This window comes from Urocitellus parryii, chromosome 6 (assembly GCF_045843805.1).
Source record: "Urocitellus parryii isolate mUroPar1 chromosome 6, mUroPar1.hap1, whole genome shotgun sequence".
Classification (NCBI taxonomy): domain Eukaryota; kingdom Metazoa; phylum Chordata; class Mammalia; order Rodentia; family Sciuridae; genus Urocitellus; species Urocitellus parryii.
The window spans coordinates 79866057-79888441 of record NC_135536.1 but is presented as its reverse complement, the minus strand read 5'-3'; the positions used below and the strand labels follow the sequence as shown (position 1 = coordinate 79888441).

The following is a 22385-nucleotide window of genomic DNA, read 5'->3' as shown; positions in this document are numbered from 1 at the left end:
TATCTAAAGAACAAACATAATCTAGTTTTAAGGGCTGGGCTTATGGCTCAGTGGTAGAGAGCTTGCCTCGCATGTGTGAGACCCTGGGTTTGATCCTCAGCACCACATTAAAACAAAAAAAAAAAGATAAATACAAATAAAGATAATCTAGTTTTAAGATCTGAGACTATCCTGTGTTTATAAGCAACACCTTAATACACTTTACATTCAGAACCTGGTTTTTTAGCTTAAATAATACTTGTTCTCTTAAATTTGTCATCCACTGCTTCTCCTGACTCAGGACAGAGATACATTGATTGGTATTTGGGTATATACATACAGACACCCACCAAATTTTTTTCCTTGTTTTTTTTTGTTTTGTTTTGTTTTTGTTTTTGTTTTTGTGGACATCAATGGGGAGGAGGTGTGTGTGCAATTTTCTGTTTGACATAATAATAATTTTAAACTAAGTTGCAACTTCAATTTTTAGGTCTGATGTTTAAAAACAATTGCCCATGGACAATGGTAGTACCCTGGTGGGTAAATAAAAAACCAGGAAATCCTCTTAAATATTCTTGGTTCATTCTCTGCACTAGATTACTTCCACATCTCCCACGGACAAAGGCTCCAAAGTGAGGGGAAAAAATGTTTCAACAGCTCTCACCTATGCTGAAGTCTTCTAGAATGTACAACTACCCCCATGGAAACACGAAAGTCTGAAAGAGGCAGATGTACATGTTGGTATGGACTTGTTTATAAAATTCCATCTATTGTTAAATTATCTGTTACGTATGAAACTTATATTGAAACAACCCCTAGCTGATCACTTTCATGTGCCTGACAGTTGATAGCACTTTCACTTAACACCTCTCTTCCCTTCCTTCCTTCATTCTTTTCTACTTTCGTTCCTTTCTTCTTTCCTTCATCCTATTTGCCTGCCTTCCTGATTTTTCTACCATTCTATCTTCCTGCCTTTGCTTATATTTTAATTGATAAAATTATATATATTTATGGTGTACAAATTATATATATTTATGATGTACAAATATATATATTTTCATATATGTTGTGGGATGGCTAAGTCAAGCTATTTTACATGCATTGCCATTTTTTTGTAGTTAGAACATTAAAAATCTGCTGTCTCCACAACATTGAAGTATACAATATACTGTTGCTAGCTATGATGTTAAATAGATTCTCTTGTGTAACTACAACTTTTTGCCTTTTGACCAACTTTGCCCATATTCTCTCACCTCCCACCATCTGATAACTACATTATATTCTGTTTTTATGCATTCCACTTTTCTAGATTCCACATATTATTAAGATCATGCAATATTTGTCTTTCTGTGAGTGAGGACTCCCCTTCTCATAATGTGCTCTAGGTTCTTGCAACCTGACATGAATGACATGATTACCATTTCTTTGTGTTGATGCAGAGCAGAATCTGATATCTGGGACAATGGAAATGAAAAATTATTCGGTGGTGTCAGAATTTGTATTGCATGGACTCTGTTCTTCACAATATCTACAAAAATTTTTATTTGTATTTTTCTCTGGGATGTATGTAGCCATTATTCTGGGTAACCTCCTCATTGTGGTCACTGTAATTTCTGCCCCCAACTTGCAGTCCTCCCCTATGTACTTCCTGCTAGGGAATCTGTCCTTCTTGGATATGTGGCTATCCTCATTTGCCACCCCCAAGATGATCAGAGATTTCCTTAGTGATAGAAAGATAATCTCCTTTGGAGGATGTATGTTTCAAATCTTTCTCTTGCACTTTACTGGAGGGGCTGAGATGGTGCTGCTGGTTTCCATGGCCTATGACAGATACGTGGCCATATGCAAACCCTTGCACTATATGACAATGATGAGCCGGCAGACTTGCATCAAGCTGGTGCTCATTTCCTGGGTCATTGGATTTCTGCATTCCATCACTCAAGTAGCCTTTACTGTGAATTTACCTTACTGCGGCCCCAATGAGGTGGACAGCTTCTTCTGCGACCTTCCTCTGGTGATCAAACTTGCCTGCATGGACACCTATGTCTTGGGTATACTTATGATCTCAGACAGTGGCTTGATTTCCGTCAGCTGTTTCCTGCTGGTCATGATCTCCTACACTGCCATCCTCCTCAGTGTCCGGCAGCGTGCTGCAGGAGGTGTCACCAAAGCTCTGTCCACTTGCTCTGCCCATATCATGGTGGTCACACTTTTCTTTGGGCCCTGCATTTTCATTTACCTGTGGCCCTTTAGTAGGTTTTCTGTGGACAAGCTCTTGTCTGTGTTTTACACTATTTTCACTCCACTCTTGAACCCCCTTATCTACACATTGAGAAATGAGGAGATGAAAACAGCTATGAAGAAACTGTGGAACCAAGTTGTGAATTTTCACTGACTTCCTGCTTTCCATGGTCTCTCATGCTTCCACTTATTCAGGAGATATAGATTCTTAAATATGATTCTTATCAAAGATTTCTTTCTGACCTGTGTTTACATAATTATAATATGTTCTGTAAAAGGTGATTTACTGCAACAAAATTATTTATATAATTTATATACATATTTTCATATTTATATGAATGCCTATGTAGATGATGCATAATTGTCACCCATATACATTTTAAAGTTAACTCTATGATTACCTTTCTCTGTTAAAACATGATTTATGTTACTAGTTATTTTGCTTAAAATGTTGATACAAAATTAATTTTCATTTCATAGTCATAGCCTATTATAGCAATGGGAAATATTCAAAACATGATATATTTGGCACTCAGAGGGTAGACTGGGTTTAAATAATAAATGCCCACTGCATTTGTATACTGATTTTGATAAGCTTGAGAGGACAAAATAGTTCACTAATTCAAGATACTATCAATTTTAAAAATCATATTTTTCCTTGTGTATATTATGCTTAATGCTTTTATTTAAAAAAAAATGCTTGCAACTGATAGGCAATTTCAGTAGTTAGTTGAAACTGGGAAAATGAATATTTTATTAAAATTTATTTTTATGGCTAAATTATTTCTATTATGTTACAGTTAATATGCATACGGTTATTAAATTAATACATTTCACTTAAAGTTGATTCTCAATAAGCACTACATCTTTTACTGAGATGATCCTACCCTTTGGGCCATCATTTAATAGGAAGTATGTTCTTGGATTCCACAAATTCAGATCTTATGCTGAATTTTTGTTTTTATTTTTTTATTGGCCCTTTTTAATTATACATAACATTAGGATTCATTTTGTCACACTTATAAAATCATGGAATATGATTTTCTCAAATTCAATTCCCATTACTTCCTCTTCTCTCTCTCCTCTTCCCTTGTTTTCTTTTCTCTACTGATCTTTCTGCTATTTACTTATAGGTTTTCTTTTAAAATTAGTGTCTTTGGGATGTACATGTTGGTAAGATTCACTGTAGCGTATTCATACATGTACATAGGAAAATTCCTCCCTTATCCCATCCCCTTTCCCTCCCACTCAATCCCCTTCATATACTCCACTGATTTTTCTTCCATCTTGATAGAATCCCCCCTTTTTTCCTCTTTTCTTTTCTCTCCCTCTTCCTCTTAATCTCTCTCTCTCTCTCTCTCTCTCTCTCTCTCTCTCTCTCTCTCCCTCTTAATCTCCCTCTCTCTCTCTCTCTCTCTCTCTCTCTCTCTCTCTCTCTCTCTCTCTCCCTCCCTCCCTCCCTCCCTCCCTTTCTCCTTCTTTCTCATTGTCTTGTTCCCCTCACCCCCTTTATTTTGGACTTGTTCCTGAATATTACAAAGACTATCATTAAACAACAGTTGAATTTGATTTTAAATAAATTAACCTTCAGAAATTCAAGCAATTTTCTCACAGGTTGACTTGGAAACATCAAACTAAAGGAAAGGATTAGAAATTGAATAAATTAAATAACCAGATGAAACTTCCAAAATTGTTGAACTTAGTCTTCAATCAGAGAAACATGCTGTGGATATTTTCTGACATCCCTTATTACTGCAACTCTACACATGTGCATAAATATAATAGAACATACAAGAATTCCAATTTTGTCTTAAGATTATATCCTTTACCTGCTATTATAACAATACTGTATTTCTATTTTAAAGACTTTACACATAATTAATTTTTTAAGAGAGAGAGAGAGAATTTTTTAATATTTATTTTTTTTTTAGTTCTTAGCGGACACAACATCTTTGTTTGGTATGTGGTGCTGAGGATCGAACCTGGGCCGCACGCATGCCAGGCGAGCACGCTACCGCTTGAGCCACATCCCCAGCCCACATAATTAATTTTTATAATCAGTTCCGCTTATGTATATGAACATTTAAAGAGCTTAAGAGGATGTCAATGTTTGCCTTAGTTATTGATATAATACTGACTATTGACAGTAATAGATCATAGAGGTATTTTTATTTGATTTTTTAGTAAGATTAATTTTACATGTTAGTATGACTCCATCCCACTTATTGATTCTTGGTTTTAATTCTTGCACTATAGGAGTCTTATTAAGGAAGTTAGGGCCTAATCCCACATGATGAAGATTAGGGTGTACTTTTTCTTCTATTAGACGCAGAGTCTCTGGTTCTCTTCCTAGGTTCTTGATCCACTTTGAGTTGAGTTTTGTGCATGGTGAGAGAGGGGATTTTAATTTCATTTTGTTGCATATAGATTTCCAGTTTTCCCAGCACCATTTATTGAAGAGGCTATCTTTTCTCCAATGCATGTTTTTGGTGCCTTCGTCTTATATAAAATAATTGCACATAGCCACATCAATGTTTATAGCAGCACAATTCACAATAGCTAAACTGTGGAACCAACCTAGATGCCCTTCAGTAGATGAATGGATTAAAAATGTGGCATAAGGGGATAGGAAAGGTAGCAGAATACAACAGTCACTAATATGCCATTATGTAAAAATGTGAGTGTGTAACCGATGTGATTCTGCAATTTGTATTTGGAGTAAAAATGGGAGTTCACAACCCAATTGAGTTAATGTATGAAAGATGATATATCATGAGCTTTGTAATGTTTTGAACAACCAATTAAAAAAATTTTAAAAATGTGGCATACATACACAAAGGAATATTATTCAGCAATAAAAGATAAAAAATATGGCATTTGCATGTAAATGGGTGCAGTTGGAGAAGATAATGCTAAGTGAAGTTAGCCAATCCCCAAAAAACAAATGGTGAATGCTATCTCTGATATAAGGTGACTGACTTATAGTGGAGTAGGAAGAGGGCGCATGGGAAAAATAGACTAACTCTAGATAGGGCAGAGGGGTTGCGGGGAAGGAAGGGGGCAGGTTATTAGCAAAGGTGGTGGAATGTGATGGACATCCTTATTTAAAGTACATGTATGAAGACATGAATTGGTGTGAAAATACTTTATATAAAAACAGAGATATGAAAAATTGTGTTCTTTATGTGTAATAAGAATGTGATCTATTCTGCTGTCATGTATTTAAAAAATAAAAGCAATTAAAAAACAAAAAAAAATTTACATGTTAATGGTGCTCTGTGTGAAATTTAACATTTCAATACATGCATCAGCATATATGAATCAAATCCAGCATCCCTCTATTCACCGTTTTTCCCCACATCCAATGCTTTTTTTTTTCTGAGAACTGGTCTCACTAAGTTGCTTAGGGCCATGCTAACTTGTTGAAACTAGCTTTGAACTCATGATCCTCCTGCCTTAACCTTTTGAGTTGCTGGTATTATAGGTTTGTGCCACAGTGTCTGGTCCTTTATTCCCTCTTTCTACTTTCTAGTAATCACTATTTCATAATCAGGTTGACAGTTTTTAAAATTCTGCATGTGAGAAAGAACAGGTTATACTTCTCTATGGAATTTGGCTTTTCCTTAACATAATGTCCTCCTGTCTTATCCATTTTGCCTCCAAGAGCAGCTTTTCATTATTCTTTATGGTTGAATAATATTTCATTTTGCACATATACCATATTTTGTTTATCCATTTTAACATTGATGTGTACCTCGATTAATTCTGTATCTTGGCTATTGTGAGTAGTCAGATACTTATGGCATGAGGTTATTTCCTTGTTAAACTGATTTAGTTACATTTGGAGATATACAAAGAAGTAGAATAGCTGGATCATATGATAGCTCATTTTTTAGTTTATTGGGGAAAATTAATATTGTTCTACATGTTTGTACCATCTTTATCATCAAAATGAAACAGATGCTATTTATACATATAGTTATTAAATAAATATTTTTTGAACACATACTATATTCATATTTTAGACACTGAACTAGTTTTGGAGGTAGAATATTTAAGAACATATATTCCCAGACTCTCAAATGTTTCAGTTTAATGGAATGAAGGCAAGTAGACAGGAACAAAATATACATAGGACATGTTGTAAAAGCCCATTAAAGGAAACAACCTAGGTTTATAGTTAGGGAAAGGGAAATGTGTGTGTGTGTGTGTGTATGTGTGCACACATGTGTGTGTTTTCAGCACAGGAACACTCACATAGAAAGTTCCTTAATATATGATCACATGAGGTTTCAAACCTCTTAGAACTACCCAGTGACTCATACTCCATTTCTAATCTCTACTCCAGTTTCCATCTTTCTTTGACCAATTCATATTCATTCCTGAGGATGAATATGAATCATTGCACTGTCAGTCTAGGTGCGGACATCTCGGGGTTTAGTTAGTTGTGTAAGCTGATATGCATGGCTGTTGGATGTGTTAGTGAAACTCAAGTACAAGAAACCATCAGTTTCTGTTTTGTGAAAATTATGGGCTCTGGTATGGAACTTGTCATTGTCAGTTCAGAGGAAACCACAAATTGCAAATTAAAGGAGTTACTATCTGTGGAAGTTTTTGTGAAATTCATTTCCCATTCAACTCAGGGGTCTTAACCACTGCAGCCCTTTTTATTTTATTTTTTATTTTGGGATAAGTTCTCGCTAATTTGATGAGGCTAGCTTCAAATTTGAGATTCTCCTGCCTCAGCCTCCCTAGTCGCTGAAATTATAGGCATGGGCCACCACACCTGGCTCATTTCCCATTTTTTAATGAGGTAATTTAAATGCGTGATACAGTGTAGGCTTTTTTTAAAAAGCAAGCAAGCCAGCCTCAGTGTGGCTTACCTGTAATCCCAGCTACTTGGGAGTCTGAAGCAGAAAGATTGCAAGTCTGAGGCCAGCCTGGCAACAATGATACCCCACACTCAAACATAAAATGCAAATAATATGGCTCTGTAATTGACATTAGGATTTAAATTGTAGGAATTTTAATTGTAGGTATTAATCTCAGAAGTCTGCTTTTCACTGTAAACTGCCTCAACTCACTCTTAATCACTACTAGCATTAAAAATTATTGGATATTTGCTAATGTCAACCACTTGCACAAAATACTGTTTAGAAAGATTTTCTTATGAGAAAATGCTCTATTAAGGGAGCAGGATGTGTTACCAGAAGTATATCACTAGGATATACTAATTCTAACAATGCAATCTCCTAAAATATATTGTTTATGGCTAAAAGACAAGGTCAATAAGAAATTTCTGAGAAGTTCAAGGAATCTGACATATTCCTTCTTCTTTTTAACTGCAATCATTGAGAGATCAACTGATTCTTCTTCTAATTCTCTGTGATATATCAATGTTTCTCTTCAACATGAATATTAAAATAAATTTTAAATTATTTAACTGAAGCATTTTACTATTGTAAGTAATTTCTACATATTCAGTTCTCAAATAAAACCTCAACATTTCAGGATATTTTTTGGAAGTAAAATTTTATTTCTATGTAGAATAATTTTTTTTCTACTAAAGATTGAACCCTGGGATGCATTTATTTATTGAATAATTATATATATAAATAGTATCTGTTTAATTTTGATGATAAAGATGGTACAAACATGTAAAACAATATCAATTTTCCTCAAGTTACATCTTCAGCACCCCCTCCATCTCTTTCTTTGATTTTTTATTTTAAGACAGGTCTCACTAAATTTCTTAAGGCCATGTTAATTTGTCCAACCTGGTCTTGATTTTGGGATACTCCTGCCTCAGCCTCCCAAGTCACTGAGGCTATAGGTTCAAATCACAGCTCCAGGCTTCATTTTTATCTCTTCTTTGACTTCAGATGACACTTGAAGAAAAGTTTAAAAAGACTTTCATAGAGTAAAACTATATACTTTCAACCATTGGCTCTCCAGGTATCTCCCCTTCCATTGAGAATAACCTGGGGACCCTATCCAAGGAAGTGCCTCACTGCATTACGGGCAGATCTCTGCAGAGTATTGCAGCTCTCATTGGTGGGCTATGCCCTCCAATGTGGTAGCAGACTCTAGCAGTTCACTGTTAATTTATTCTTCTTCCTGGGTTTTTATCTCCTAAGTTCCAAAGAATGAGCTCTGCTGACCAGGATGAGTGAGTATAACAGTAGGATTTATTGAAGAACAGGAACAGAATTCTTGCAGTGCAAGAAGGAACGTGGTAGCAGGTTTCCCCGACCAAGTGTGCTAGTCTAGTGCTTTATATAGCACTTGGTTCATTGCTATTGGTCCAAACTTATGTTAATTAGAGCTTGGAAATGGTACTAACACTATTGGTCAATTCTTGAGTCACAACTTCATTCAATTTCCTCCATTTTCATTTTTCTCATGGCAGATCAGGAAGGGGGAGGTTGAAGTCATTGGATGGATGCTGCTTGGAGCAGGCTTCTGCAGCAGGCATCAGAACAGCACCCAGGCCTGGCCTATGAAGGATGACAGGTTGGCATGACTTGGCTATCCTCAGCTCACCTCAGTGCTATCCTCACCCATGCCTACCAGGAGAGCTCCACATGGCCATAGGCTATGCCTGCCAACTGTACCTCAACTTACTGAGGCCACCACTCAGCTGCTCCACTGATTCATCATTCCATTGCCACTTCTTGGCAGGGACCAGGAGGCTGGCTGCACAGCTTGGCGTCTAGGGAGTCATGCCACTGGTGGAATTATTAAAGTTCCAACCAAATTCAAATATAGACCCATCTGATTCCATACTCACCTTCCCATAGACAGAGTCAGTATTCATAGTTGTGTATATTATGAATTAGATTACTTAATTATCTGCTCAACATTGAGATATTTTATGGAATTCTATCATAATAATAGTGGTATATCCATATGAGCTTTGGTTGGTGTCAGGTATTGACTTTGAGTTGCTTTTTATAATAATCTCATCAACTCCTGTTTACTCAGAGTTCCCAATGCTTCAAAAAAGGTTTACAAGTTATGTTTCCAAGTATGGGAAAAGGTTAGAACTTTGAAATATTCTTCCCTAGTCAACATCACATGGATGACAGTAGATATAAAGCCTTCTACACTAATTCAACACATTTTTTGGTCTCTATTTTATTCATTTTACTTTAGCTATGGTAACAATTTTAGAAATATAACGAGAATAAAGATAAAATTACAATCTTTAATGATTACCAAATGCTCTTGTCTTCTATCTCTATTTGTGACAAAACCAGTTGCTGAATTTGCTTTTATCATCCCCTGACTAAAAATGGTGTCAAAATGAAAATATTTCAGTTTATTCGTATTTTAGATTTATATTTTATTTGTATTGTTTGTTCTAAACTTGAATATCAATTTAGTTTTCCTTTCTTTGAATATAAAGACTCATTATGCAGTAAAACAGGTCTATGACTTAATGTAACTCTAAGGATTCAAGGGGTGATAGTGATATAAACTGTGCCCAACAATTGACAAAGGTGAAAGTACCATATACTCTTTCCTATACACTTTACAGTGTCCTCCAAAAACTAGTGACAATGCATCAAACTGTTGCTACATTAAGGTAAATTCACTAGTTCAAAGTTTCATCATTTATACTTTTTTCATATTGAAAAAAATCAATTTTAATGAATAAATATTTGTTGAACACTGCTATGAGCCACATACCAACTCAGACCCACTCACATCCTGTGCTTTTTTAATTTTCATAACAGCATTGAGAAGTTGGTCTTTCTAGTCATGGAAGAGAAGAGGAAATTAGGGCTCCCATGTTCTAGCTGATTCATCCAAATTCACTTGGCTGAGAATTAAAAGAGGAATATTTGAACCCACAATTATTAAATGATTGCTCCCTCACTTTCCCTTCTAGATATCAGTGGTGTGGTGAGCTGACAAAACTGACAAATATATCCCATTAACTAACAAATATATCCCATTCATAAATGTAAATCATTAACTCATCAAACATTTATCTTTTAAAATATTTAGTGAGAATAAGAAACACAAGTTTCTCATTGAATTGAATGTAATGAGAATAATTTGAAACTGCAAAGAAAGTAAAGTCTGTAGCTAAGCAAATAAGAAGCTATTGAGAGCTCAGAAAGAATAGTTTGTGGCAGTTTGTAGTGACAAACTGAGCACAAAGAGATCATGGAATGAAATTTTATCAGATGAAGAGATAAAATTTAAAAACACAAATCAATAGGAAAACACAAACTATATTTGCTTCAGTTAAGAAAAGAAAGCAGAATACAGAACAATTCAGCAATCTTGCACAGTTTAGATATAAAGCCAGAAGCAGTGGCATTGTGACTTAATGGAAGACAATTAAACATAGAGGCTTCTGCCTCCTGATTCATTAGTCAAAAAGTAGTATTCTCATAGTCTCTGCTATCAAAAACTCACTTCAGTGTCTCATGTCTCCTATTTTTTCCAAAGTCTACTCCTATCCCACAGCTTTCGCATGGCAGACTTGACCTCTTTGTTCCGAAGTGTGTAGATGAGGGGGTTTAGCATGGGGGTAATGACATTGTAGAGTACAGATACCATCTTGTCCACGGAAAAAGTGGAGAAAGGGCGGGCGTAGATGAAAATACAGGGTCCAAAAAAGAGTGTTACCACCATGAGGTGGGATGCACAGGTGGAGAGAGCTTTTCTCCTTCCTTCCTTGGAGCGAATCTTAACCAGGATAGTGGTGTAGGAACAAATCAGCACCACAAAGGAGCTGGTTGATATCAACCCACTGTTAGATACCATGAGAAGTTCAATGACAAAGGTGTCTGCACATGCAAGTTTGATGACAGGGGGGACATCACAGAAGAAGTTATCCACCTGGTTTGGCCCACAAAAGGGTAAACGGATGGTGAGGATGGTCTGGACAGTGGAGTGCACAAATCCTCCCATCCATGAGGCAACCACCAACACGCAGCACAGACCCCGACTCATGACTGTAGTATAGTGCAGAGGGCGACAGATTGCTACATAGCGATCATAAGCCATCACTGTGAGCAGGAACATTTCAGCTGCCCCTACAAAATGCAGGAAGAAGAGTTGCACAATGCACTGGTTGTAGGGAATGAGCTTTTTATTATCAAGGAAGTCAGCCAGAAGCTTAGGGGTTGTTACTGTTGAATAGCACAGATCAAGGAATGAGAGGTTACCAAGAAGGAAGTACATAGGCGATGAATTTAGGTAGTTATCAGAGGCCACTGTCACCATGATGAGGACATTGCCTACCCATGTGGACACATAAAAGAAAAGGAATAATAAAAATAGCCCTGCCTCAATAGATGAATTTTCTGAGAATCCTGCCAGAGCAAACTCTTTCACCCCTTCTGTTTGGTTTTCATCCATTTGACTTGGTTTTACCTAGATAAAAAATATTGAAAGACAGAACATTAGCAGCATTCAAAATAGATATGTCACATCAAATACAAAAATCTTATTTCTAAAGAGACACATAGTAAATCAAAATTTAGATATTAGAGAATTTTCTTTGTTTTAGCATACATATTTTACATCTCGAAATTTATGAACAGGATACTTTCCATTTAGGCAAGTCAACAAGAATAAAAGTTATTATAAATGTTAGCTTAAATAAAATGTTTGTCAATAAAGGCAATTATGCATATAAAAATATTATATAATTTTACACTAAAACCTTAAAATATGAAGGAATATATGAAGTAAAATGACAACATTTAAAAACTATCTTGGTAAAATTATATTTATAAAAATAGTTATTAAACTAAGAAAAATGGTTATATAATGAAGAAAAAGAAGACAAGACTATATTTAAAATACAATAAATTGTATATACATGGAAAACTAAACTATTTAAGAAAGAACATTAAAACTAATGATAAAAAACGGAAGTTTATTGTGACAATTTGAATTTTCTTCTTAGTCCTGGATAATTTCTAATTTCACAATGAACTCAACCATATTTCTGATAAATATATAAGCTTTTTGAGAATTCATGTAGTAATACATATCTTCAAGGTTTATGACATTTCTTAATTTTATGTGAAAACCATATACAGTTGGATTTTCTCTCTTTGTGCAATTTAACTATTACATATTAAGAATTTACTTAAATTATAGGTAAAAATTTCACTTAATTAAAATTTTGGAACTTGTCCTAAGAACAATGTCATAGTTTAGGTATGACATCAAATAATCTCAGGTTGTTATAAAGCAAGTTTTAAATAATAGATTTGTTTTTCAACAAATTTTCACTTTATTCAGTTTCATATGTATAATTTTTTATCTAACTATCAAAATAATGAATGTTTTTTAATATAATATATATTTTTTTAAAGAGAGAGTGAGAGAGGAGAGAGAGAGAGAGAGAGAGAGAGAGAGAGAGAGAGAAAGAGAGAGAGAGAATTTTTAATATTTATTTTTTAATTCTCGGCGGACACAACATCTTTGTTGGTATGTGGTGCTGAGGATCGAACCTGGGCCACACGCATGCCAGGTGAGCGCGCTACCACTTGAGCCACATCCCCAGCCCGAAAATACTTTTCTTACAATGCCAAAAGCAAACACTGTTAATTTTGGCAATCCATATATTCTTACAACTTATTCTTATTTTAAAACTCAGTTTGATTTTACACCTAACTGATACATGATTGCATATGCAATATTATATGCTTTTGGAAAAGACCACAGGTGACATTAAATGCTAATTCTGAAAGTGACTACTAATGATAAGAACATGAAGACCAGTTTTCAGTATAACAAATTTTAAGCCAAATTACTTACCTTCTTTTTGTAAAAGATAGATTTTTAGTCTTGTACTCACATGTTATGGGCACACTAAAACTATAGAAATATCTTACATATTATAGAATCAAAAAGATAAATGAATAAGGAAGTAAGTACCTATTTACACTGGCCAACAATATGGAATTTTGACATTTAGAGATTTAGGAATTCAGACATTCACAATCCAATAACAAAGGGAATTGTTACAAAGTTTTAATCACAACCTTGAGTGTGTAAAATGGGGATTTGAGAATCCTTACATATTACTGTTCAAACATGGGCACATTTGGGGGAGAACTTGGTACTTTATTTTAGATGTAAAAGTTATACAACATCTTGAAAGAGACTCAACTTCTAGGATTTATAGCATAAATTTTCAAATAAAAATGATCAATAATAACATTGTCTAAATAATCAATATTAGAAAGCACTCCAGAAGTCCATCAACAGTGTAATAATTTAAAAATGAAAATATGTGTAAGATACAATATTAACTTTAAAATGTGAATATAGTATATATAGATAATAGCATTTTAATGAAAAATAATGCATACATGTATAAGTTTTACACAAATTTAAGGGAACCATAAATTCATTAAACTATCAACACTACTTTTCACTATTGGCTTATAAAATTTACCTTCCACACCATACCACACAAATATGTACAATTATTTCATGTTAATTAAAAAGAAAAAAGCCTATAAAAGGTAATGAGGTTAAGTCAGATTTGAACCCATATATAACTAGTATTTAGTTATCAAGGATTTCATATCAGAGAATTGCCTGTTTTATATATTTTTTAAAATTAATATTTTTTTAAATTAATAAATAACAAGGTTTGTGATAGTCACTAACTATACTGGCTCACAATCTACCACACAGATAGATCATCTACCACACAAAATATTTTGAGTTATAGCAGCACTGAAACCAAGGTAGATAAGTATTGATCAGTAAATTTACTACAAATGAGCTGGACTGGAAATATATCTAAAATCACATTTGAAATTCTGACAAACTCACTTCACCAGGGAGACAGGAACATATCCCTCATCCTTTTTCCTACCAGTCCCTTCAATATATGCTTAAAGAATCTCTACAAAAATTTTAGAGAAGAGAAACAGACAGATAGATTTGATATTAAAATGTACCATAGGAGCTGGGGATGTGGCTCAAGCGGTAGTGCGCTCGCCTGGCATGCGTGCGGCCCAGGTTCGATCCTCAGCACCACATACCAACAAAGATGTTGTGTCTGCCGAGAACTAAAAAATAAATATTAAAAAATTCTCTCTCTCTCCTCTCTCTCTCTCTCTCTCTCTCTCTCTCTCTCTCTCTCCCCCCCCCCACTCTCTCTCTCTTATTAAATAAAATAAAATAAAATGTACCATAAACCTACAGCAATTGGTATGGTTCTTTACTTTCCATAAACAATAATGATAAATAGATGGAAGAAATCCAGAGAGTTCAGAACAAAGGCAATTATTTAAAAGGTGCTGTTGATGATAAAGTGATTTTCAAATCATTGGAAAGTTCTTTGGAGAAGGACTGGTTAGCTACTAGAGACATACAGAAAAATAAATTCCAATGTTTTAAGCATTTAAATAAAAGTTCAAAAAATAAAATGTCTAAATAAATATACAAGTGAGTATATGTGGCTCATTGTATTTTATATTATTAGTGAAACTTTTTAAAGGATCATTATAAATCAGAAATCACAGAAGAAAGTAGATTTCATTTGATGAAGATGAGCAAACTCCCTTTATCATCTCAAAAACACAAATGCCAGAGGCAAAAGCTGAAGTGGGGAAATGCAGATGCATGTATGTTCTTAATATAAAAGATTACATTGATGTTCTTATAATTAGTAAGGAAAGTTTCAAGAGCCTTGTATTTTTAAAATAAGCCAAAATAAGATATGAATGTTTAAGAAAATAGACAGATTTTTTTGAACAAATGGGAAAAAAATTAATTTCAGTAGAAAAATACCTTGAGATGCATTCAAAGCATTTAAACAATTTCTTTGCATGGTGGAATGACAGAGCCTCTTATGATTTCTAATAGCTTTTTAATATTAACAAGTGTTCTGCAATAAATGTGTCTTACTTTTGAAATTGGAAAATATATTTTATTTAAGAAAACATCACATAAAAATATCCTCAACTTCTTTTCTCCATACCTCTCTATCTTGTTTTTGAAGTTGAGACTGGAAAAAACTGAGACTGTTCAAGGTTTCTTTCACTTGCTCTTACTTTGGTCAGTCTTCCTTGTTATGATTCAGTTCTACCAAAAAAAGAGGTATGTCCCTTTTATTTTGAAGCTGAATAAGACAACATGAGAAATGTATCAATTAATGACCCTGGGAAAACCTTGTATGATGTTAGTGAATTCCCTTAGCAATTAAAACTCTATGTAGTAAGCAAGTTAGAATCTTTAATTAGTGTACAAATTTTACTATAAAGAATAAACAAAAAAAGACATTAGCTTCCAAACAATATATTCATGTTTCCATGCATAGATATATATGTGAAAGCTGACTGTCTACTTAAAAAGTAGGTAACTTCAAAGATCTAAAGTAATAAAAATTTAAGAACATGGACTAGGGTTGTGGCTCAGTGGTACAGCACTTGCCTCATATGCATGGGTCACTGGATTTGATTCCTAAGCACTACATAAATAAATAAAAGTATTAAGAAAATAATAAAATAAAAAGACCAGATATATTACAATATATTTCAATTTATTATAGAAAATTTCTTAGAAAAATTTGGTGGCCATAAATATCATTTTCATTAATCCTATTATGTAACCAAAGATTAGGTTTTCAAGCTTAATCAGTATTTCAGTTAGCTTTTTCATCAGTGTGACCAGAAGATCTGACAATTTCATGTATTTTGGCTCATGGTTTCAAAGGTTGTGTATGGTCAGCCAAATCCATATCTCCAGGTCTGAAGTGAGGCAGAACAGCATGGTAGAACAGAGTCCCAGAGTGAAGCAGTGTGGACATGGCAACCAGGAAACAGACAGAGAGCTCTGTTTACCAGGAACAAAAGATAAACCCCAAAGACATGTCCCCAGTGACCTACTTCCTGCACCACACCCTACCTACCTACAGTGGCTGCCCAGTCAATTCATATCAGTGGATGAATTCATTGATTAGGTCAGACCTCATAATCTAATCACTTCACCTCTGAACATTCTAACATTGTCTTACACATGACCTTTCTGGGGGACACCTCATATGTAAATGATAACAATTGGAAATATGATAAATAATTGCTTCTTTTTTTTTGCATAGTGCCTCACTTTTTTTTTTATTGTTGGTCGTTCAAAACATTACATAGTTCTTAATACATCATATTTCACAGTTTGATTCAAGTGGGTTATGAACTCCCAATTATACCCCGTATACAGATTGCTGAATCACATCAGTTACCCTTCCATTGATTGACAAATTGCCTTTCTAGTGTCTGATGTATTCTGCTGTCTGTCCTATTCTCTGCTATCCCCCCTCCCAATTGCTTCTTAACAGTCACCTCCTTCTGACTGCGGACATAACTAACTTTGTAATTTTTCTCTGCAATTAATCTGTTTTGGATTTGGAAACACTTGTATTACTATTTTGTAGACAGGATAGTTCATAGTTAATATGAAAGACATGTCTTATTTTTAATTGTTTGATCTCTTACATGGCAAACAAGTCTGCTAATTACTTGTTTCTTTCATTTAATAGTCTATGTTAATTATATCAGAAAATGGCCTGTAAAACCAAATATTTTGTCTATGGCTTTGAAATTCCAGTCAAAAATGTCTAAAGTTTCTTAGTTGTCATTGGCTCTGAATTGACCACTTCATGTGTTGATTTCTCAAATATGCATAGCTTAGAATTTTTTAACTTTTAAGAAAAAAAAAACACATCTACTAAAGGGAGTAATGAAATGGACTAATGTTCTCATCTCGCTATACCTCTGGTTATATACTTATACCAGGAGATTTAAAATCACCTCAATTACCAATACAAATGTGTTTTTGTTAAATATTTAAAAGGTAAAAAATGACCTTTATAAATTACAAGATAAATATCAACTTGCATTAACCCACCATTCATGTAAAGGATAATATTTTTCTTATCTGTTTTTCCTTTGTTTTATTTTTCTTCTTTGAAAATCAAACTATTGCATTTTTCTGATAATTCCAAAATTAATTAACTTATCTTCTGTAAGAATTATTTAAAAGGCTTCTTTTAGACTATTGTATCAAGATGGTTATATTTACATTGATCAACAACTTTCATAATTTTCAACAAGTCAAAAACCTGAAACCCTTTTATGTTCCTCAACTAAAATTTCTTTTCCTCTCAGATATAAATGTATCTTCAATACACGTATCACCCAAAATTTTAATTTTGGACAAAAAAAAAAGATTTCTTGTTTTATCAAATATTATGATTTCAGGATACTCTTTGTCAAAGAATGTTGCAGGAACAATGATGTCTTGTTTATCTCTACCTTTTATAATTTTATGTTAATGCTTTCTAAGAGGTCTAACATATATATGAAAACCTCTGCAAAATAGTGTTTATTCAAAATGTGCCAACATCAAATTCTCATGTGTACTAGTAAATGACTCTGGTTTTTTTAGTACTAGGGATTGAAGTCAGGGTCACTCAATCTCTGAGCCACATCACCTACCCTTTTTATAAATTTAATTTAGAGACAGGGTCTCAGTTGCTTAGTGCCTTGCTATTGCTGAGGCTGGCTTTGAATTCATAATTCTCCTGCCTCAGTCTCTGGAGCCTTTGGAATTACAGGCATGAGCCATGGTAAATGTTTATATATATATATATTTGCCAGTGTTTGCACAGCCAAATTCAACACATAGAGCTTACATAAATTTTACATAGGTAGAGAGAAGTAGAATCTGTGAAAATACAAAATAATGTGATAGGTAGATGAAATTGCCCTATCATTATGTTAGTTTTTCCTGTTCCAGAAATACATTAAATAATACATACCATTTTATGATGATTGTACTTTAAATTTTCAATAAATACATGTGAGATTCATTCTTATCATAAGTTTATTTTTTTCAATGTAATATTCTATCCCACTGAGTAACAGTCTACATTTTTAAAATCCTTTCATCTCTTATTGTATACTTGTGGTGTTTTCAGAGCTGCTATCAATAGTTTTGCACATTTCTTATGGACATAATCACTCAGTCCTCTTAGACGTATGACTTGGATTGAATTACTGGATGATAGGATAGGCATGAAACTGCCTAAGGATTTCCAATGTATTTGCACCATATTATATTAGCACTACTGTGGATGGGGTAAGAGGTGTCCCAAAAAAAACTTCTTGTGTTAATGTAGAAATATTAAGAGGTGAAATTATCAGATCATAAGAACTATATTCTAATCAGTGGATAATCCATTTATGCATTAATAATTTGAAAGAACTACTGTTCTGGGTGGTAACCAGGGTTATGCCCTGCCAGGATTCATCTTTCCTGTGGACCCTTCCACTCTCCTACTCTGTTTCCTGGTTGCTATATCCTGAGCTGCTTCCCTCCAGCATGCTGTTTTGTTATAATTCTCTGCCTTACCTCAGGTCCAAAGCAATTGTATCAGCTGATCATGGACTAACCTCTGAAATCATGAACCCAAAATAAACTTTTCCTCCTCTAAGTCGTTTTTGTCAGGTATTTGTGTCACAACAATGAAAAACTGACTAGCACAAAAATTAGTATTGGGAGCAGGGTCATTGCTGTAAATAACCTGATTAAGTGATTTAGAAGTCTTTGGAAAATTTTTGTGGGAAGAGTTAGGGAAAGTTTGGAGAAACAGGATGGTTAATATTTACAATGTTATAAACATCTTTTTTTTTAAGAGAGAAAGAGAGAGAATTTTCTTAATATTTATTTTTTAGTTTTGGGCAGAAACAACATCTTTGTCTGTATGTGGTGCTTAGGATCAAACCCAGGCCGCACGCATGCCAGGCGAGTGCGCTACCGCTTGAGCCACACCCCCAGCCCCCTACAATGTTATAAACATCTTGATGGGTAATTCTGGTGGGAACTCAGAAGACAAGAATTCCAATAGGAATGTGGACAATAAATATTGTGGTTATAAGGTTTTAAAGGGAAGAGGGGACTATATTGAGAATTTGACAAGAGGCCATGCTTATCATATTCTGGCAAAGAACTTGTCTTTTTCCATGTCCTTAGACTTTGTGTGATGCCATGTTGAAAGGTGATAGACTAATTAATCTGATGGAGGAAATTTCAAGGCAGCACAGAATTCAGGCAATGGCATGGGAATTGTTTTTGGCATTTAAGCAGATTCACTGTAAGAATAAGGAATATAAAGCAAAGCAAAAGAACTTTTAAAACTTGCAGTTCAGGCTGAAAAGTGTGTGTAAAACTGGGGCCAAGAAAGATATGGTTTGATGAAATTATTGCCACTCAAGTTATGCTAAGTAGACAATAATAAAGATACATTGAGGGTGTCTCAAGAATTGGTGAGAACATGCACAGTAGGCACAAGGGTAAAATAAAAATTCCTTTTTGGAAGACATTGTGGAGTTATCCTGATCACACAAAGGAAACTAGAAAGTTGTTTCTCCATACTTAGTTACCCTGCCAAAGTTGTGATTCCAGGATTTCCAGCTGCTGCTCAAGCTGGTGGCAGATCTTGGAATCATCCATATGGAGCTGGTTCCACAAGTGTGTAGGATGATGAAGTTGAGCGGTCATAGAGGCTTCCACAAAGATTTCAAAGGAAACCTGTAAGGCCAATCAAAGTGTAGCAGGGTCCACCACTGAGCGGGTGATGTGAAAATCTGTGAAGGTAAAGACAAAGGTGGGATGGAGACCTCAGGAATGAAGAGATGTCAATAATCTGGACTGTCTGCCAAGAAAAAGTGCTGGCAGTGGAAAGAAGCAGGCTAAAAGAGAGTCCATTTGGGATTCAATCACCAAGACCAAATGGGCAGGGCTGTCCAAGCTCTTTGAAGATCATACTTCACCAACATGTGATCAATATGACAGAAATGGAACTACATGAAATGTTTGCCTGGATGGATTTAGGTCTGGTGATGTTTCCCCTTCATTCTGTGCCTCATTCCTCCATTTTGGAATGGGTATACTAACTCTGTACCATTGTATTTGGGGTGTATGTAATTTATTCTTGATCATCATAGGGTATCACAGACAAGAGTTACCTAAAATCTCAGATAAGACTTTGGACTCGGACTTTGAGGCTGTCTTGGAACTGTTAAGATGATAGTGACTCTTGAAAGTAGACTAAATCCATTTGGGATTGTGAAATGAACAAGAGATTTTAGAGGCCAGAGGAGAATATTATGGTTTGCAAATGAGGTGTTAATACAAGAATGTTCATAACTGAAATGTTTGGATTGTGAGAGCAGTAATCAAATAAGTAGATTGATCCATTTAATGGATTAATAATTTGTAATAACTACTTTTCAGGATGGTAACTTTAGGCCTATGAAGAATGACTGGAGTAAGCAGATCTTTGGGGGCATGCCGTAGAAGGGTTCATCTTCCCCATGGCCCCTTCCCCCTCTCCCTCTCAGCTTTCGGACTGCTATGTCCTGAGAAACTTTCCTCTGCTTCAACCTTCTGCCATATGTTGCTTCATCTTAAACCATATCAATGAAGTCAAGGGACCATGGACTGAAACTTCTGAAACCATTAGTACAGTCCACCATGGCCAGCACAGTGGATGGACTGTTAACTGATGAAGGCTATGAGCCAGATTGAGAAAATTAATTAGAAATTATAGAAATAAGTCTTACATGGTATGGCAGGCAACATTAGTTAGCACTTGCTCCACTCTTTGTAATAGAAAAGCAGTGTACTACAATACACTAAAGTGTATCTGCCATTTCGGAACTGTGTCTGCGACTCTTTCCAGCAGAGTCACATATAACTTTTGCTCACACATGCATACACACACACACACACAAAAAAAAAAAGCTAGAAAAATTTTATTAATCCTTTTTTAAAAAATTAATATAAAGTTATAGCCAAAAAAAGGCACCTAAATTTTAGAACCTGAAATTTAGTAACTGCTGTATAATCTGCAGCAGCGGCAGCAGCGGCAGCAGCAGCAGCGGCAGCAGCGGCAGCAGCAGCAGCAGCAGGAGAAGAGATTTGACTTAGTTGACTTTCTGTGGTTGTTGGTTGTTCTCACTCTCACAGTGTCAGAAGCTGCACATTTTTCAAAGAGATCAAGAAGCTGCTGGAGGTTTGTTTCTCCTGGCCGCAAACCAAGGGTCTGGGAATCTTCACACTAACCCAAGAATCAGAGTGGAATATATTTTGAAGGATGTAAAATGTTCAATCCTAAGTGTGACAAAAACTGACAAGCCAGAAGCTTATGTACTCAGTGAGAATAACATGCTTGTCTCCAACAGAGGTTTCATTTTGAAGACATGTAGTACCACCCTCTTGCTGAAAGCACTGGTTCCCCTGTTGAAGCTTGCTAGGGATTACAGTGGATTCGACTCAATTCAAAGATTCTTTTATTCTTGTAAAACTTTCATGAAGCCTTCTCATTAAGGATACCCACACTGGAATTTCCAAGAAGAAATAGAATTTCTTAATGCAATCTTCCCAAATGGAGCAGCATATTGTATGGAACGTATAAATTCTGCTGTTGGTACTTTTATACTCTGGATTTCCCAGAGAGTCAGGTAACAAGTCAGCCAGATTAAACCCTGGATATTCTGATGGGTGAGATTGACCCAGAAGTTATGGACCAGTTCTACATGAAAAGTTGTGAAAAAGTTGTATCACTGCAAAGGATGAAACTTTTCAACACTTGCAAAAATAATTCAATTTGGTTTATTCACTGTGTAGTATTTCTGCAGGTATCATCCAAAATTTCCCACATACCAGGCTTTTGTCCTCATTAGGTGTTGGCCTCACCCTCACCATCTGGGAATGTTCTATTAAATTGCTGACAGCATTTTACATCCAGTTACCTCCGTATTCTAGAATATTCTCTACTAAGGTTATTAAAACCAGTTTTTACTTCATACAGATGCTTTTGCAACAGCAATTAAATTTTTATTTCACAAGACAAATCCTTAAGAAAATTATTCCAATTACTCTCTTAATAATTGTTTACTCTTTTAGTAATTATTTCTGCATTTGTAGTCCTTTGATTTCTTCCCTCAACCTGGTGTCTTCCCTCCAGCCCCACAAATGAAGCAATACACTTACACTGTGGGTTTATATACTAATCTTACACCCCAGGTGGGGAAATGAGGAAGTCTCTGGGCTTAATTTTCTTTTAAAGACGTACTAACTTGGCCTTCATTTTATTGGCATAGGCCCTTTTG

The 22385-nt window shown here is 35.0% G+C and overlaps 2 protein-coding genes and 1 pseudogene across 2 annotated transcripts; 2 read left to right on the top strand and 1 right to left on the bottom strand.

Moving 5' to 3' along the window:
* Positions 1-1441: 1441 nt before the first annotated feature.
* On the top strand, positions 1442-2374 carry LOC113176186 (olfactory receptor 4K14). The gene has a single exon (XM_026380621.1). It carries the CDS (start codon positions 1442-1444, stop codon positions 2372-2374), a length of 933 nt encoding a protein of 310 aa, XP_026236406.1.
* Positions 2375-10668: 8294 nt separating this feature from the next.
* LOC113176192 (olfactory receptor 4Q2) lies at positions 10669-11598 on the bottom strand. The gene has a single exon (XM_026380628.2). The coding sequence runs from the start codon at positions 11596-11598 to the stop codon at positions 10669-10671; it is 930 nt and encodes a 309-aa protein (XP_026236413.2).
* An 8154-nt stretch (positions 11599-19752) lies between these two features.
* On the top strand, positions 19753-21956 carry LOC144255442 (S-adenosylmethionine decarboxylase proenzyme pseudogene; annotated as a pseudogene).
* Positions 21957-22385: the final 429 nt, after the last annotated feature.